The 12,804-nt window shown below is 42.5% G+C and overlaps 1 protein-coding gene across 17 annotated transcripts in view; it reads left to right on the top strand.

The window, feature by feature from the left end:
- Positions 1 to 12,804, top strand: part of DTNA (dystrobrevin alpha) — a 437,121-nt gene that overhangs the window by 411,851 nt on the left and 12,466 nt on the right. For 9 of the 17 annotated variants that reach the window (XM_005696994.3, XM_005696992.3, XM_013974260.2 and 6 more), the window contains 2 exons: positions 8,450 to 8,609; positions 10,459 to 10,548. In XM_005696994.3, the coding sequence (XP_005697051.2) occupies positions 8,450 to 8,609; positions 10,459 to 10,548 (250 nt within the window). Of the gene's footprint in view, positions 1 to 88; positions 1,288 to 8,449; positions 8,610 to 10,458; positions 10,549 to 12,804 lie in introns of those variants that run through there. The other 8 variants (XM_013974258.2, XM_013974254.2, XM_013974248.2 and 5 more) reach the window with 2 other exon arrangements.

The raw sequence follows: 12,804 nt of genomic DNA, 5'->3' as shown, positions 1-12,804 counted from the left end.
TTTCCCCCGCCTTTATTCCTTCCACTGTGTACATGCTGTTATTGGAACCCTGGGTAACCTAACCATTATTGATTCAATCTTTCTGTAGGAAGAAGAATTGAAGCAGGGAGTAAGTTATGTGCCCTACTGCAGGTCTTAACTAACAGTTGGAGGGGCCTGCCGTCCTGCCGTTTTTCTCATTGCTTTTGCCTCTAATGTATGTTCATGCTTCAGTTTGGAAAGAGAAAAAAAAATTATACTAATTTGCTTCCTTTTCAATGTAGTGCTTGAATTGAGACACATAAAATTTAGCATTTTTTATAACTATAACTACCATCAACATCAAAAGAAGAGCTATTACATCTTTTAGAGCAGGGGACACATTTAATTTGTTGGAAACTCTTTAGATCTCCAGGGTCTAAGTTTCAAACCAGTCTCATGCTTTTTCTGGGTCATTGATCAGACCCTTCTCTTAATAGAAAGACACTCAACACAATTACTAATGGTCCGTTAGGTGGAACCCACTGAGGTTCTACCTCAGTTAGCACTCAGAAGCTAACCTCAACCTCCTCTCATCCTATGAATGTTCAGTTCAGTTTCCATTTTACTGAAAAGGTGTAAAAACCAGCCAATTACATCTCCTCTCATTGCCTAATTACTGAGCCCTGTTCCCCACTGCTCACCATTAAGCTCTCAGTCTAATAAGAGAAAGACTGAACTCCAACTGTTCACTTCTCAGACTAGAATATACCTACCGTTGGTTGACGATCATCTCCAAAGAATAGGTAACTTTCAGCCTTTCTCTTATCACCAAGCACCTTTCTGCTCTGGGAGTTCACAAGGGGTTACATACATCTTTCCTGGAAATATGAACCCTGTGGCTCTCTAACTGTAGCTGAACTGAAGCCCTCTGTCTGACCACGTGGCCTGGTGCAGAAGCCAGCAGAGGGAGCAACGTGCTCAAAATACAATAAGAATAAAACAAAAGCAAAATAAAAGCAGCTTTCGTTTCCAGTGCATGTACCGAGCTGTGTATGACAATATATCCCACCTGCCGGTCTTATCAGAAAGTTTGACATTATTTCCATGGATCCATGACAACCACAGCCTGTCTGATTTCAACGTACACTTTCATTCTTCTGTATTCTCTTTCCTATTATTCATTGTGCGTGTTTGTGTGTAACAAAGAATGTTTGCAAAATGCTGGACACATTTTTACCCTTCATTCCCATGGTCTGTAAAAAAAAAAAAAAGGAAAGTGTAAAACGAATCTGTAATGTCAGACAATAAAGACAATGTATTACATTATTTGTATTTTGTGAACAAAGTTACTTCACTAAACTGAAGTCAAATTTTAATGAGACAGCCCCCCTGGGTAAAGGACATACATTTGCTGCCTGTATAATTGCCCATAAATTCATACCTGGGGTGTTGCTATTGTATATACAAAACACTTAGATCATGGTAAAGAAAAATGCCATCTCATGGTTCTTTCCTGCAAACAGCCTCTTTCCTGTCTCTTACTCAGCATGTGCATAGAAAATAGAAAGAAAGCTCAACTATAACCTTACTCCCCCTAGAGGAGGCAGAAGGTAACCACCCTGCAGTCAGTCAGCCTGGCTTTAGCCATTGTCCTTTGGGGACCCTCTCTCTTCCATTTCCAAGGCAACGCATTCTTGAAAGGCTCAGTGGACCAGGACGTTCATAAACAGATGGATGCATAGAGCCAAACCATGGCAGCGTCCATTACTGCATTACTGCCTGCTTCCCCTCCAGCTCCTCCCCCGCTGAGCCCTCAACAGCTGCAGCATCACTGAATGTCAGCCAGCAGTGGTTATCGCTGCCTAGGTTGTTAAGGACCACTATTGGCAACACCCAGAGATGTCAGCAATGCATTGTCTGGATCGGGGGAGTCTTTACAGTCTTACTCATGTCTTTGCTTATAGTCAAGCCTCTTTTCCAAAAGGACCCAAGGCAGCTTACAACTAACTAAAGACAAAAACAATGACTTCATAAAATAGAAATAGAAAAATCAAACACTAAAGAAAATGCAAATATGCTTATCTTAAGGGACAGGGGTTTTACTCTGAGCTTTCTAGTAATGAGGCAAAAAAGGGAAAACATAATTGGTAGTTTTATCAGAACAGAAATGTCAGTCCTCAAGGGGCCAAAATTTCTGTTGGCATAAAATATAAAAAGGAAATTTCACTCAGAGCTTTACTGGAGGAGGAGTGAATAATAAAGCAGACACATGCAGTAGTAGATTTCATGTGGCTGATTCTTATGCTGACCTTCAGTCAGAATTAAAGACAGAACCCCATATGTCCCAGTCCTGCAGAGGCAGTTCTACAAGGAAATAAACAAATGCCATCTGAATTTATAGACTTTTCGTAGTATAACATGATCTAAGGAGAGAATTTAGAAGTTTTAGTCTGGCGTCTGCTTCTAAATTCTGTTTTTATTTATGAGCCTCTCCCCTCTGGGGACAGTCTCTTTGTAAAATCAGATTTAAGACACCACACACAACAAATTGTGCTTGATTTAATAACCTCTACTTGCTTTATCATAAGTCTGTGTGGTTCAATGTATTTTATTATACTGGTATATATAATTCCTACTTATACTGTTTCTTGTTCGAGGTAATGCATGAATTTATTCCCCTTGAGGAGAGAACATGAATTTTTTAAAAAAAGAAATAGTGCCTGTAATATAATATGATGATGATTATGGTCTCATAAGCAATAAATTTTTTTACAAACTTGAGTCGAAACTATCCTACCCTCTTTCTTCTTTGTGTATTTTTAAGATTTATTGAAGGAACCATAAAAAGAACACTCATAAAAAGTTTAATAATGAAGGCGGCTGGGATATAATAGCAGTGACGGTATGTTCCCGAGTTTCTAGTATCTTTCCAGTGCCAAATACCATGACCTGGTCTAAAGTCAAGTATCCTGACTTTGAGTTCAGAAAGTAGAATCTCAATAATAATTTTCTTAGAAAGATTACTGGAGTTAGCCCTGAGTTATGGTGGTCCAAGCTCTAAGATCTTGAGTAAGTCAATGAACTTCCTAGCAATTTATCTCAAACATACTGATAATACATGGTTCTCAGGCTTGTTGTAAAGATTCAAAAAGATAATGGATGTAAAAGCACTTTGTAAAATGCTCTGTGCATATAAGATATAAGGATAAATGTATGCATGTATGTGTACCCATATACACCAGAATATAAGAGCTTTTCTAGTTTGTCCCACATTTTACAAACACACACACACACACACACACACACACATACTCTTTCTCACATTAGCTAAGTGTGTCAGTCAGGGGAAGAACATCACACATCATTCCCAGTTCCATCTCCTGCTCTATTCTATTCTCTGTTTGCAACTGAATGGCCCAATTCACTGGGGAAATCGTGGTCACTTAGGTTCCTGCCTCTTCCAAACACTGTGAAATATGCACAGGTCAGAAATCATAGATTTTACCAGTTTCGGTTCACCTTCCATCGTCTCCCCTGCTCGTCCTCTCTGGTGGGCAGCCTATGGAGTAGTGAAGTGATCAAGAATGAATAGGGGTGGGGCTGATTCACATCAGAAGTAATCGACTGTAATATTACGACTGAAATCTGTGTTCAAAACCATACCTCCCCAGCCTCTCTCTCTCTCTCTTCTCCTCTTCTCTCTCTCTCTATTCTCCTCTTCTCTCTGTCTCTCTCCTCCTTCTCTTTCTCTCTTTCTCTCACACTTCTTTTAAATTAGGGATTGTTAACTAATTCTCGAAAAGTAAAAATTGCTTCTCTGCTTAAAAACCCTTACAAAATGATCCTCTAGTTCAGGATAAAGGCTAAGCCCCTTTAATGACACTGCAGGCCCCCACACCTGGCTCCAGCTCTTTCCAGCTTCATCTTTTCCACTCCTCACAGCAAGCCTGGTGTATCAACCCCACTGGCTTCCCCAGCATGTCTGCAGTACCCCGCAGACTCCCCAAGCCTTTCCCTGGTATTCCAAGCCCTGGAATGTTCTCCTGTCTCCCACAGTGCTTCCTCTTTTCTGCCTGGAAATCTCTGCTGTAAGACGCAAGGCCCCTGGTGCCTCCTGTCTGACCAATCAGAATTAGGCCCCTCATCTGCATCCCCACATGAAGCCCTGTGATGATAATCAGGGTGGTTTGCAAGAAAGGATGAGAAGAGGGTTGGATGTCACTAAACAGGCAGCCACGTAAAATCAGGCAGGCCTGACTGCGCTGCATTCTCCACCAAACCCGAGAGGCTGACTTTCGGGGAGCGGGTGACCTGGGTAGGGGAGAGTCCACAGTACCACCTCCCCTTGTCTCTTGACCATCTGCTCGGCCATTCCTCCAGACAGTGCTGGTTCCACAAAGTGACACTGGGCACTTCCCCTGAAGCCTCCTTCCTTTCTGGGATGGAGTGGACACCCAAATCCTTCCTGGAAAGAAATCAGAAAATTTATGGATCTTGTCAGACTTTTTAAAAATTGATACAACAGCAGGTTGAGTGGATTCTCAGAGAATGGAGGGTAGAAATGAATTTTTCATTTATTCTCTGGGAAGAGAGCTATTTTAAATTTGCCAAGTATGATGAATGGTTTCCTTCTTCCATAAATCAACTCTCTCCTCAGGAATTTGAAATCTATATATTGATCCGCATGGACCATTGTCCCTTAAGTTTTTGCCCCATTAATCACTGAGTAATTTCCAAAAGAGGATGTTCACAGAGATTATTCACTCTAACTCTTCTAAAGTTGTTACCCAACAGCCATGCCTCATGACCAGGCCAGAGGCCACAGTTCTCTACAGGATACACCTGTGAAAATGTTGCTGTACCATATTCACTCTTGCTAGTGGTCCAGTAAGAACAGCAGTCAGGAAGGCCCGAGCTGGCGTTCCCAGCAGTAAGTCTGAAAGTGAAAGTGTTAGTCACTCTTCGTGATAGCATGGACTGTAGCCTGCTGGGCTGCATCCATGGAATTCTCCAGGCAAGAATACTGGAGTGGGTTGCCATTCCCTTCTTCAGGGGATCTTCCTGACCCAAGGATCAAACCCAGGTCTCCCGCGTTGCAGGCAGATGCTTTACCATCTGAGCCACCAGCCAAGTCCCTGGCATCTACTATGCCTCAAATTGGCCAGTGTGCTAACATAGGGAGGTGGGCCCTGATAACCCAGGGAGCCAGGATTCTACCCCCAGGTCTGGGTAAAGGCTAGTCATGACTGGGGAAAAGATGCAGCTGAATCTTTTCTTCAGCACCGAATCATCCACCTAATTTCTTCACACAGTCAGACTGCTTGTAATTGCACCAATTAGAGATTCATTTAGGAGATAGTAGCTGTTAGTCATTCACACATAGGTGTAATTTAGACTCAGTCAATTGTTTTTCCCTTAACGCATAACCACAGTCTGTTATTTTTCTCTTAACACAAGACTACTCATGGGAGTTTTGAAGACAGGATACAGGCAAAAAGGGGTAGGGAAAGTTGGCTTTGGAGACATGGAGTTAAGCAAGGAGAGCGGAGGCCAGTGTGGTACCCAAAGGTGGCATGGTGCCCTGTGGTACCTTGCAGCAGCAGCCCCGGGAACATCATATGGTAGAGAGCCCGGTGGCACAGGTGTGAGCAGGGCTAGCATGCACTGCAGCCCCAGTAACATCAGATACTGAAACACAGGCCCACAGCCCCATATCCAAAATCACTGGGTCCAGAGATGCTCCAGAACTCAGAATCTGGTTTTAGAAACTCAGTACAGTGCAGATACCATGTAAGCAGCCTCATAGCAGTTAGGAAACAACACGTGTAGCCCATTGGATTTCACATTTGCAGATAAGAGACTGGGGGGCCTGTGTTTCTAAACTGATTGATAAACAGCCCGAAGGCTCTTCTGCCACTCTGGCACTCACACTGCTCCCCATGAGCCGGTAACTAGAAGGTACTACTGCATGGCCCAGCAGAGAGCCCTAGACCACTGCTCCGACACACTCCCCAGTGCATCCTTGTCCTACGTCTTCCGAGCCTTTAGGTAGCTCACCCTTTCAACATTGGTGACAGTATGTTTTGCAACAGCGATGGAAGCATGCGAAGGTTGGTCCCAGTGCCCATAATCCTGAGAAGTAGCTGTGGTGATGTAGGAAAACCCTGGCCTTGTGGCCTAAAGGCCGAGGGTCCATTCAACCTCTATCCTTCACTAGCTCAGAGACCTTGGGTAATTATGACCTCTGAGCCTCAGCTTGCTAACCTGAAAAATGGGAGTACTCATACCTCAAGTGGTTGTTGAGAGGATTAAGTGAAATAGATGGGATTAAGGTGCTTTCTAGACTATCAGTTGCTATTGAGACATAAGCTACTGTCATGCCTAGCTCTTATTAGTGAGAGAATAAAGCAAACTAAGGCATGCCGAAATGCTCTAGAGACTATAAATTGCATAAAAGAGTGGAGTTTTATTATTATTGTGAACCTCCTGTCATAGAAGAGGATGTGACTTCCAGGGTAGAGAAGGTAACCCACCCTGTGTAGCCAAGAGAAGGCTTTTTCTTCCACCCCCCGTCCAGCTTCCTATGGCCAGTCCCTCCTGCCAGCTGCATCTGGGTCCTTGGTAAAGAAAACAGATGAGAAGGGGCAAGGAGCCCTGCCAAGGGCCCTGTCTTGGAAAGGATGCACAGGAGGGTTGCCAGGGAGAGGTGCCTGACCTCAGGGGAACTGACCAACACTTGTCTCCTTTAGGGACCCTCCACCAGCCATAGGCCATCCAGGCCATCCACAGCCCAGGGCAGGCAGAGCACCTGGGCTCAGGCCCCAGCCCAGACACTCTAGCCCCATCTCCTGGACAATTGTTTTCACCTCTCTGAGCATTGTGGTCCCTGACGGCACATTTAACATAATGGGACCTACTTCAGTAGGTCATGGAGAGACACCAGTGGGAATGTATGTGAAAACCTTTTGTACATGGTGAAGCATGACTCAAAAGTGAAGTCACCACCTATTGGTGTGAGATGCAGAGAGGTGTCCAGGTAACTCATCAGCAGAGGAGTCTACCGTAATGACCTTGAGCTGCCCAAATTCACTAGGGGAAACCAGGTCCATCCTGGAGAAGGCTGGGGCAAGGGGCTGCAAAGCATCACCAGCACGCAAACTTCACTTCTCTGGGCCTCATGGGCCACTCCAAGGTACTGTTGTGAGTGAAAGAGTGGAATCCTCAGCGCCTCAAGCATCACATGAGTTATTTTCTGTTTTGCTTCATTTTTAATTCTGGATTTTTCTCAATTTATAGATTAGATTTTATGTGTGATGCTGGAGCCCTGGAAAGCTAACAGCATGGCATTTTACAGGATTGATGTTGTGTGTTTTAACTGCAAGCAGCTGAACCCACAGCAAAGACCTAAATGGAATACTCGAGAGCGCTGCTTTGGTGGTGCATGTCTGGGGTTTGAATGGGGTGATGATGAATCTCTGGAGCTTGCTGTGAAACAGTCCTCACTCTCCCTGGCCAGCCCCAATGGGCTGGAGCGCAATTTATGTGAACATCTAATCTGTTATATATGCACATCTTACATTTTCATGTTTGTGCTGACTTGACTGGCTTTGTAAACTAATTATTAAAACAGATAATGATTCCAAGAGACCTCACTGTAGAGCCGAACCTATGAAAATCAAGGTGTGACAAGTCTCAGAATGATTTCCTGCTGAGGGTTGGAGTGAGGAGATAAATGACTTTTAAGTTGCTTTCTCCTTTTTCTTCACTCATTTTTAAATCCCACTGTTCTTACTGCTAGAATATTGCCTTTTCATAGGTGAAGAGAAAGACAATTCCTATAGGAAGCATTATCCCCAAACTGGAAACCAAAATTTCGATGTTTCTCATCCTCATTTGAATCCCTGAATCAGAGCAGTTCAACAGTCAACTTTTCCTGTAAAGTAGGGACTAAACAATTTACACCTCATTTGAGTCTTAATTTGAGACTTAATACACACAATATGGCATGATATGATAGGCACTATAAATTATCCTCTGCAGATGATGGCAGGACAGACTGGTTGAAAATTTAGGAAGAGCAATATACCACATCCATCCCAAATAGTCTCTGAGTTTATATTTAAATTTCTTCCTAATGTCTTTTTATTCTGTATAGATCTTCTTTCAAGGAGTAAATAAACACCTTGAAATTATCACCGCTTAACAGTAGTTTCATTACGTGGGCAAACATCTCATATATTACGTAGAACAGTGAATGTGGTACTAATAATCTCAGCTTTCAGTTTGTAACCCAAATTTCAGACCATGTCCAGTAAGGTCCTAAACTGCACCTGCATCTCAGGTTGAGCATTGCCATCCCCATGACCTAGAACTTCAACTCGCTTTGGAATTCCATTGTCACAGTTTTTAACATTTAACAGAGGCACTGGGAAGGGCATTTGGCATCTTCTTGGGGAAAACAAATTAATGACTTGCCTTGTCTCTCCAGACCCAGGGGGCAGGCTCCCCCCGCTCCTCCCCTAGCCACACCATCAGCAGGCCCATCCCCATGCCGGTGCGGTCCGCGTCCGCCTGCTCCACCCCGACCCACATGCCTCAGGACTCACTTACGGGGGTAGGGGGAGACGTACAGGAGGCGTTTGCACAAAGTAAGTGGCATTACTGTTATTATCATTATTATTTTGCTGTGTTCTGCTTTATGTGACAAAAAAAAAAAAAAAGTCGCCAAGGATTGCGTGTTCTACAGTTATCAGAGCCAATACCAAAGATGTTCTAGACTGTTCTGTGGCTTGTGTCAAAGCCAGGCCTGCAAGACCTTTTAGCAACTCCCTACGCTGATATGTTCATCCCTTCACCATCTTATCTTCTGGCTTCTCTTGCCCTGCCCCATTTTCTTTAATGAGCCTTTCCTCTTTAAGGGAAAGGGAAAAAATCCTTCCAACAGTATCCCTAGAAAATTATATGAATGTAATCCATTTGAAAATCCTGCAGGATATTTCCGGCTTTCTTCTTTTTACATGAAAGGAAACTCAAGATTTGAGAGTAAACAAACCCATCTCTTTAGCACAGAGGCAATCGAAAAGGATGCTTAGTCACCTTCCAGATGCCTTAGAGAGTTGACTCATTGCCTCTGTGTTCTGGGGCTGGGAGGCGAGGCCCCCACTCTTCACAGAGGAGGGCAGAGAGTGATGGGAGATGACAAACAGCCTTCTCCCACCCCTGCCTCTTCTAGTGATGTATGTGCCGCGAGGATGTTTCTCTTCCTGCCGAAGTTTATCTGTAAGCCACGTATTTGGAATCTTGAGCCTCTTTTTCAAACATACTATGGACTTGGCCCTCTATTGGGCTCCTTGCCCCGCTCCCAGGCCAGCACACAAATATCCTTTTAACCCTTGCTGTTATTGTTCAGTTTCTCAGTCACGTCCAACTCTTTTGCGACCCCTTGGACTATAGCGCAGCAGACTCCCCTGTCCATGGGATTTCCCAGGCAAGAATACAGGAGCGGGTTGCCATTTCCTTCTCCAGGCGATCTTCCCAACCCAGGGATCAAAGACAAGTTTCCTGTACTGGTAGGCGGATTCTTTACCACTGAGCCACCAGAGAAGCCCCCGTTTGAACCCTTAGTGTGATGGAAATCTTATAATAATCTTTCTCAACCATAGAGAAATATGACCTAAGTTCCGAGTCAGGGTACTTGGCATACATCTTCTGCCCATGTCTTGGCAGCAGGAGTAAGAATCCTCACCCCCTTTTCCACCCCCTGAGGACATTCGGTGCACAGGGTTCCCATTCCCAAGAGGTACCTGAAATAGTCGGGCGAGTTTGGGGAGCTCTGCTGGGAGCCGGAGGCTGAGATGCTGGAGATCAGAATCTGATGCACTTCAGCCCAGGTAGTGGCTCCAGCAGTAGCAGCTGCTGGGAAGGCACAGCTCCGGTGGGGAAACCAGACTTTTCATCTGTAAGGGCAATACTTAGGTAGGGTGATCACATGTGCTGCAACCATCCCTGTTTGTGCCAGGTCACCCTGTTATTTTTTTATTTTAAGATTTTTTTTTTTTAATGTGGACCATTTTTAAAACTTTGATTGAATTTGTTACAATATTGCTTCTGTTTCGTTTTGGTTTTTTGGCTGTGAGACATGTGATCCCCAACCAGGGATTGAACCCGCACCCCCTGCATTGGAAGGCAAAGTCTTAACCACTGGACCACCAGAGAAGTCCTCATTCTTCATACTAATAGCACCCCTTTCACTTGTAAAATTGTCCCACTTTGAACAATAAATTGTATGAATCCCCACCAGTGGCCATGTCTTCATACATCAAAGGCCATTGCCCTGAACACAAAGTAATTTTTTTTCAGGAAATGAACCAAAGCACTTCTGAAAAGAAGTCTTGGAAGTTTTCTTGCCGTAGAATTTCAGTGGGAGTGATAAACAGCATAAAAATTGGGGGAAAAGGAGAGTTTTGAATTTTTTTCCCGTTATCATTCTTTCCTAAGGCTCAAGAAGAAATTTAAGAAATGACTTGCTAGTAGCAGCAGATTCCATCACGAACACCATGTCCTCTCTCGTGAAAGAGTTAAATTCCGGTAAGTCCCTAGTCCCCTCTTATCTGTCTGCTCATTGGAGAAGGGCCCATAACTTCTGTTAGGGATCTGCTCATAAAACACTTAAGTGCAATCTTTTTAGCTGAAAACGGTGCATTCTTATCTTAAGATGTTTATTGTCTGAGTGAGAAATGTGAGACCATCTTGAGTTTAATAATTAAAACTTTGTAGGTAAACTTTTCAGAAAGGCCTCTGGAGATTTCGGAATTATCTTCAAACCTTATTTGTTGTTGTTTGGTCTCTAAGTCTTATCCAGCTCTCTGCGACCCCATGGACTGTAGCACGCTGGGCCTCTCTGTCATCCACTATCTCCCAGAGTTTGCTCAAATTCGTGTCCATTGAATTGGTGATGCTGTCTAACCATCTCATCCTCTGCTACTCCCTTCTCTTTTTGCCTTCCATCTTTCCCAACATCAGGGTCTATTCTTAACTTTATTTATTACTCCAAAAATAACTAATAACTCAGAATTGTATAAAGAAGAAAATAACAGTTACTGTAAGCTAAACTACTCTGGTTTAACTATTCATTTAATGTTTCATATTTAGGTTGATTCCAGTTATTTACAATTAAAAACAACTTTGCTGTTTAAAAGAGATCTTCTCATTGTCAAGTAGATAAAGATTTTTTAAAGATCTATGTGGCATTTTGTTGGGATATTAGATTTTTTAGTACTGTTTATATTTTGCTGATGAAAAGACTACAAATACATGCTTAATGCAGAAAGTTTGAAAATGCAGGAAAGAATAAAGAAAAATATTAAAATTGACTTGTAAATCCAAAATCCCATGGGTATGCCTGCGGCTGATTCATGTTGATGTATGGCAGAAACCAGCATTATATTGTAATTATCCTCCAATTAAAAATAAAATTTTTTAAAAATCCAGAATTCCAAGGTAGCCACTGTTAAATATATCATGACCCAATTTGACATGATGCTGAAGTTAGTTTATAAGGTCAAATGTCTTATTTACTAATTTAGACCCTGTTAATTTGGAATGCATGGCTATTTGAATGAAGCTAAACTGAAATTTGGGCTTCCTAAGTGGCTCAGTGGTATAGAACCTGCCCACCAATGCAGGAGACAAGGGTTTGATCCCTGGGAGAAGAAGATGCCCTGGAGAAGGAAATGGCAACCTACTCCAGTATTCTTGCCTGGGAGATCCCATGGACAGAGGAGCCTGGTGGGCTATAGTCCATAGGGTCGCAAAAGAGCTGGACGTGACTTAGCCGCTAAACAACAACAAACTGAAATTCACCTTTGCAATATCACCAAAGAAAGATCTTCCCAGAAAATATATAGCATAAAATTGCAGTATTCTTTATCCTAATAATACTGAGTTTTAAAAAATTTAACAGTGTTAATACACAAATAAATATCTTGCTAGTTAGGAATACATTTCATTTATTCACGAAAGCCCTATGAGCAATATGACTGTTTTTCAGGACTGTGGTCATGTAGTTGAGATCACAAAAACTGTAAAAATAAAACTTAAACATTAAAAAAAAAAAATCTGGATTTAAATTTCTGAAAGTCTCTATAATTAGAGTTAAAATAATGAAATGGTAAAATTAACCTAAAATAACAGCAATTGAAATTGTTGCTGTTATTTTAGATTAAGATTACCAGATAGGATAAAAATGACAGTAGTTAATATATATATATCACGGTTAGTGGCATATTCCCACTGCCCTAGCAAATGATGAATGAAATGAAGACATTCTCATTGTGGATGTTTCAAAGTACTATTAGTTTATACTCTTACAGTACTTTGAAATATTAAGGGAATGTAGTATTTTAGGTTTGTTTATCTTACCTTAAAGTAGATTTCCCCTAATAGCTCATGGCAAACCCAAACAAGCCTTTTGGCCAACCCAATAATATTAAGCAAAAGTAACAACAGTTTTAATGAAGAGGGGGAAAAACAGAATGCTTGGAGAATTGTCAGTTATTAAGACAAAAATTTCTTATAACATTATTGAGATTTAAAAAACACAATATGCATATGTGTGTGTGTGCGTGTGATAGATGCTCAGTCATGTCCAACTCCTTGCAACCCCATGGACTGTAGCCCACCAGACTCCTGTGTCCATGGAATTCTCCAAGCAAGAATACTGGAGTGTGTTGCCATTCCCTTCTTCAGGGGATCTTCCTGACCCAGGGATCAAACCCAGATCTCCCATATTTCAGGCAGATTCTTTACCATTTAAGCCACCAGGGAAGCCCAAAAAAGACAATA

This window comes from Capra hircus, chromosome 24 (genome assembly GCF_001704415.2).
Source record: "Capra hircus breed San Clemente chromosome 24, ASM170441v1, whole genome shotgun sequence".
Classification (NCBI taxonomy): Eukaryota; Metazoa; Chordata; class Mammalia; order Artiodactyla; family Bovidae; genus Capra; species Capra hircus.
The sequence above is the reverse complement of the archived record's forward strand: the minus strand, read 5'-3'. Positions and strand labels throughout refer to the sequence as shown.